Source organism: Limulus polyphemus, unplaced genomic scaffold, assembly GCF_000517525.1.
Source record: "Limulus polyphemus unplaced genomic scaffold, Limulus_polyphemus-2.1.2 Scaffold7249, whole genome shotgun sequence".
Classification (NCBI taxonomy): domain Eukaryota; kingdom Metazoa; phylum Arthropoda; class Merostomata; order Xiphosura; family Limulidae; genus Limulus; species Limulus polyphemus.
Window position 1 is genome coordinate 27827 of NW_013672859.1, and position 6821 is coordinate 34647.

General features: G+C 32.4%; 1 protein-coding gene across 1 annotated transcript; it reads left to right on the forward strand.

Moving 5' to 3' along the window:
• Positions 1-469: 469 nt before the first annotated feature.
• On the forward strand, positions 470-6388 carry LOC106474458 (5'-AMP-activated protein kinase subunit gamma-1-like; the record flags this gene model as incomplete). The annotated part of the gene is made up of 7 exons (XM_013935152.2): positions 470-515; positions 1783-1886; positions 2655-2688; positions 4068-4115; positions 5070-5128; positions 5462-5507; positions 6333-6388. Coding segments are annotated over 7 exons (393 nt in total), but the record flags the coding sequence as incomplete, so codon positions are not given.
• Positions 6389-6821: the final 433 nt, after the last annotated feature.

A 6821-nucleotide genomic window follows, 5' to 3' on the forward strand; every position in this document is an offset into this window, starting at 1 on the left:
GATGAACAACGCGAATTAAAGTTTGATCTGTCACTTGGCCTATCCTTTATATCGACTGTTTTCTTTTTTTGAGGATGCTATTTCTTGCTAATATCATCAGCGTGGTACCATATGAAGACTTAGCGTGTTACTTAGTAGTATATCAGGACAGACAGGGCAAAAAAGTAGAAGCCTCATAAACGTGAGTCGAACCACAGAGAATCTCTGTGTTTGCTAACGAAACTTTGTCGGTAAGGTAGATTGATGTCTTACACACTAATGCAAGATGGAATTGAATGTGCTAATCTGTTCAAGGTCGTTGTTGTTAAGACTATACTTCATATAATAAAGTTTTCTTTAGCATGATATTTTAATTACCAGTCGAGTTTTTTCCCTTTTTTTCAGACACATTTTTCTGGATGAGACTTTCTTTGAAAAACTTGATTTGTGTAATATGAAACCTAATTCCTTTCTTTCTTTTTTTTTTTAGCTTTCTAATGATCCTCTTTGTGATAAAATTGATATCGAAGACTTGGGTAAGTTTTGAAGTTGTTTTTTTTTATCTTTTGTTGTTTGTGCTCATTTTTTATGTTATTTTTTGTTGTGTTGTTTATACTCCTTTCATATGCTCCGTTGTTTGTACTCATTTTGTTATTATGATGTTTGTGCTTGTTTTATGTATTGTTTATGCTAATTTTTTATTACATTGTTTGTACTTGTTTTATCAGTTATGCTGTTTATATGTTAGGTTTACTGTCCTCATTTTATGTGTTATGTTGTTTGTGATAATTTTATCATTTCACGTTTCTAACACAGTGCACTTGTAAAGAAGTACTTAGTTAACAACATTCAATCTGGCTATATCTAATTTAATGTTTAGACCGATTCAAATTAATTTACAGTTAATTAACCTTGCCTACCCCTCCATGAAATCGTTACCTTCAAAAGACTTTCTTTAACCCACTTACAACTGATTTTTTTCCCCTTCTCACAGTGAAACTGGAGATTTAGAACAAAAAATAAATGATAAAAGTCAGTTCCTCCTGGCCCGGCATGGCCAGGTGGATAAGGAGCTCGACTCGCAATCTGAGGGTCGCGGGTTCGAATCCCTGTCCCACCAAACATGCTCGCCCTTTCAGCCATGGGGGCGTTATAATGTGACGGTCAATCCCACTATTCGTTGGTAAAAAGAGTAGCCCAAGAGTTGGTGGTGGGTGGTGATGACTAGCTGCCTTCCCTCTAGTCTTACACTGCTAAATTAGGGACGGCTAGCGCAGATAGCCCTCGTGTAGCTTTGCGTGAAATTCAAAAACAAGAACAACAGTTCCTCCTTCGACATTATTTTTAAAACTATTTTAATTAGCTTTTTTTGAAAATTTCATGTCAGTCATTTTTAGTAAGAGCTTCCGAGGGAAAGTAAAAAAGAATGTATACTGTGTGACCATCCTGTGTCTGCTATATCCAGTGCCGATGAGGCCTTTTGTCCAATACTAGGGCTCTTCAAGCTGGTTGAGATACAACAGATACAAGTTGGTATGATACTTGTATCGGTACATTGTTTAACAACACTGTTGAAGTGGTTTAATTTAGTTAAATGTGGTTCTCCATCAGTCTTTATTAATGTCACAACACATCAAAGTTAGGTACAGGAACATTTAGCACTGTATATTATAAGCGTATAAAAAGCTGAAAATACAGAAGTGGGCTTATGAGGAGGTTGTGATAAAATAATGGAAAGTTATAGAATATTAAGGAAGTTTATTATATGTTTGGAAATATATTCATCCTTTTTTTGCTTAATAGGAGAAGATGAAGATCTGATATATTTGAAGTTCTTCCAACATTTTCACTGTTATGATATTATTCCTATTAGTGCCAAGTTGGTTGTCTTTGATACGCAATTGCTGGTAAGTTGTGTTCATTACAAAATATTTTATCCTGGTAGAGCAGGTTCTCTTGTGAATCGAACCCCAGACTTTACCATTGCAAGTTTGTAAATTTACCATTACCTCACCAAAGATACACAATGAGATATTTGCGCTATGTTCACTTCGAGGAATTACGCTTGTAGACACAGATAATTTACAGAATTATGCCTGTAGATACAGATAATTTACAGAATTATGCCTGTAGATACAGATAATTTACAGAATTATGCCTGTAGATACAGATAATTTACAGAATTATGCCTGTAGATACAGATAATTTACAGAATTATGCCTGTAGATACAGATAATTTACAGAATTATGCCTGTAGATACAGATAATTTACAGAATTATGCCTGTAGATACAGATAATTTACAGAATTACGCCTGTAGATACAGATAATTTACAGAATTACGCCTGTAGATACAGATAATTTACAGAATTACGCCTGTAGATACAGATAATTTACAGAATTACGCCTGTAGATACAGATAATTTACAGAATTACGCTTGTAGATACAGATAATTTACAGAACTACGCTTGTAGATACTGATAATTTACAGAATTACGCTTGTAGATACAGATAATTTACAGTATTATCCTGAAGAGTACTGTAAATTTTTTTTCAGTTTATCCACATTTGTTTTATTTGTCATTTTAGCTTATGTTGTTTTGAAAACACCATGAATGTTTTAATTTTGTTTTGGAAAAACTTTAAATAAGACATTTCTTATATTTCATTTATAGGTAAAAAAAGCCTTTTTTGCCCTTGTTCACAATGGTAAGTTTAAATTTAATATTTTAAAAGTTCTGAAGAGTTTGCAATTTTTAGAACCTGGTATCGGTGACATAAATTTGATTTTTCTTCAGCAGTGATGGTGTAGTGGGAGTGCTTTATTGTTTTCATCAGCCTTACTAAACTTATTGGAGTCTCAATGTAGTACAAGCTGTAGTGCATGGTTGTATGTAGTACTAGCTGTAGTGCACGGTTGTATGTAGTGCTTAGCTGTAGTGCACGGTTGTATGTAGTGCTTAGCTGTAGTGCACGGTTGTATGTAGTGCTTAGCTGTAGTGCACGGTTGTATGTAGTGCTTAGCTGTAGTGCACGGTTATATGTAGTACTTAGCTGGAATACACAATTGTATGTAGTACAAGCTGGAATACACAATTGTATGCAGTACAAGCTGTACTACACAATTGTATGCAGTACTTAGCTGAATTACATAGTTATATGTAGTACTTAGCTGTAGTGCATGATTGTATGTAGTACTAGCTGCACTACACGGTTGTATGTAGTACTAGCTGCACTACACGGTTGTATGTAGTACTTAGCTGTACTACACGGTTGTGTGTAGTACTTAGCTGTAGTGCACATTCGTACATTTCTCAAGAGTCGCAGCCCTGAGTGTTAATAGTTCAAACTATGATGAACATCATCATCAGACTGACAAAGTGCTACGCAAGTACTTTAATAACTAAATACAAGATTTATATCATTGTCACATGGTTCTACTTCTGTCTGGTTTTTATACTTGGAAAGCTCAAACAGTAGCACATGTACATAACAAATTCAACTTTAATATACGTGATACATACAACAGAGGTGACTTAAGGGAATTAGCAGTGAAATATATAACATACCTCTTTATATTCTGTGCTGTGATAGGTTAAACATTTTGTGACAGATACTACCAAACTTAGGCTTAGCATCTTAGAGGTTTATATAGTGTGTTATCAGGAAATACAAAGCCTTATTTTTGATTATATTCCTCACTTTAGAAACAATTAACATCATAATTTCTGGAAGATCAGTTTTTATATTCCAATACCCAGCATTTTCTTGGAAACTGTATGACTTCGAGAGTAAAAGATGTGACATGTTGGTTAAAAAGTACTGCCAAAAGGTTATAAAAAAATCATAACTTTGTAATTGTGAAAAGTTACTAGATACTAATTAAAATAAGTTGAGTCTATAACTTATTTATTGTATATTATTTTGTAACAGATTGTACATGATTTGTTACAGAGTTTTCATTTATAAGGCTATATTCTTCATTATTCATTGATAATTAATTTATTTTCTAAATAATATTTGAGATTTAGTAGATTTTTAATGAATTAGTTTGATAAAGGAAGTATTTACTAAGTTTTGTATTTTAGGAGTCCGAGCTGCACCTCTGTGGGACAGTAGTCAGCAGGAATTTGTGGGTAAGTGGAACAATATTTAACAAATTATTTCTCTTTACTTAGGTTAAAAAAAAAATGAAGGATGGCTACATCCCTTAAATATTGAGGTATACATTAGGCTGTTTGTACCAACATCCTGTGAAAATCAGGGTATACCCTAGACTGTTTATACCAACATCCCGTGAAAATCAGGGTATACACTAGCTGTTTATACCAACATCCCGTGAAAATCAGGGTATACCCTTAGGCTGTTTATACCAACATCCCGTGAAAAATGGGGTATACCATACACTGTTTGTACTAAACACTTCATTTTCAGTTTTACTAAATTTCCCGACTTTCATCTTTCTCCTATCATTTAATTAAAAGTGGGGAAGTTAATCGTATATTGTGTAGTTTTCATTTTTACAATAACCAATAGTTTTCCTTTTCTTTGCTCCAAAGGAATCAAACACTTAATGTTAGGCCACCTTTCCACATCAACCTCTTTCTTCTTTTTTCTTTTCTGCTTGATTAATTTTAAATTTCTGTTATTGTGAATTATTTTTTAAGTATTTGTTATTTTGATGATGTAAATACTATTTTTCACTATAATGTTAATTCTCCAGGATAAACTACTATTATCTTTTGTGTAAGAACTGATAGAATAAGTATCTGCACGCTGGTTCTTTTCAGTAATTAATTCTATTTTGTTTAATGTCTGCACATTAGATTATTATAAAGAAACAGTATTTTCCCAGCAACCTCTAAAAAAAACCTAAATTTGTATCTTAATTTTTCAGATTATACATTTTTAGCCAGTTATTTTTAAGCAAAAGGAGAGATGAGAACCATTTCAAAATGTACTATTAAAAAATGAAACTGATTGGTTTGTAGAAAGAAGAATACTGTTAGTTTTGTAAAGTTTGTATGAACAGTTTTAAGTCTGTTGGGATGTGTAGGTAGTTTCCACTGATCTTCAGCATTTGTTTTCAGGTATTTTAACCATTACAGACTTTATCCACATTCTCAGGACTTACTACAAGTCACCTTTGGTAAGTTGTTTAGTAGTATTGTGACTGCGATTTGTGGTAGATGTTATCAACACTGCTTGCGTAATTTCATAAAAATTATAAATTTAAGTGCTATAATTCATTTTTCTGACTTCAATAATTTTTATCTTTCAGAATCAGTTTCAAGTTTGTACATTAGCGAAGAAGCTTCTGTAAGAATCATTGCTTTAAAGTGTTAAAATAATTATAAATTAATGTTATAGAACATTAATGTTATGTTTTATTTATAAAATGTTTCGCTTGTATTTGTACTTTATTATTATTATGTTTTTAATGTTAAGAAATAAGGAGAAGATTAATTTCTTTTGTTTACAGGTAAGGATGGAGGAATTAGAAGAACACAAACTAGAGACATGGAGAGGTAGGTAGATTTTGTATTGCTTTAATTTTATTATTTTCAGAAATGAACTGATATATGCTAGGCCTACTTATGAAAAATAAAACTAAAGATCGTGCGTGTGTATGATATTACACTCCATTTAATGACTTTTTTTGCCATGTTACTTACAGGTTACAGAGTTGAGATAAAAACTATGGTTCTCTGTATATCAAGGTAATGTGTATTGTTGGTTCATGACAGGTTCTTACTGTTGCTGATAAACTACAATAAAAAAACACTTTTTTGTATGTTAGTGAATAAGCTAGTCCTATTTTAAGTGGTGTTTAAGTGGAGCCTGGTGTTTAGTGTGGTGGAAAGTGATCTGACATTCTGTTGTACATCCAAAACCAAATTACTCAATATAAATACTTTCATATTGCAGGAGTAAGATTTTAAATTGTGGTTGGCTTCTTATGCCTATAGCTGTACCGTATGTATTTTTTTTACTGGCATTAAACTTGAGCCAGTATTGTTAATGTATGGTAGATATTGTAATTTTCAGCGACCTGGTAAGAAAATTCATATAATAAAAGTTAAAAATGCAACTATCTTAGGTACCACGTAAGTTCATGAAATCAAAGAAGCTAAATTAACACCGAATGGACACGCGAAAGTTAAAACGAGTCTTCTTGATAATAAGTGTGGCTTATATATTTTGTTATTGATTTTCCAAACATACACAGTACATTATATATGTTACATTTAATATACGGAAGCTTGAATAATCAATAAACATCAGTTTTACTCCGGTATTAGTGTAATTACCTCAATTATATCTGGTATTACATGTTTTTTTTTTTATGACAGATGTTCTGAAAGAGAAGATAAAACCATTTGTCAGTATTGAGCCTGATGCAAGGTAGGTTTCAGAATATAATAAAAAAATTGAGAATTAATTATCAAGCTAACCAGTAAATAGGGCAATTTTATTAAACTTAAAAATAATCTTTAGTTGTTAAAAATTACAGGCCTCTCCATTCTCGGGAAGTTTCTGGTATGAATCCGGAAAGTTTCTGGTATGAATCCGTATCTAGTTTTCAAGTATGAATCCGGAAAGTTTCTGGTATGAATCCGTATCTAGTTTTCAAGTATGAATCCGGAAAGTTTCTGGTATGAATCTGTATCTAGTTTTCAAGTATGAATCCGGAAAGTTTCTGATATGAATCCGTATCTAGTTTTCAAGTATGAATCCGGAAAGTTTCTGGTATGAATCCGTAAAGTTTCTGGTAGGAATCCGTAAAGTTTCTGGTAGGAATCCAGAAAGTTTCTGGTAGGAATCCGTAAAGTTTCTGGTAG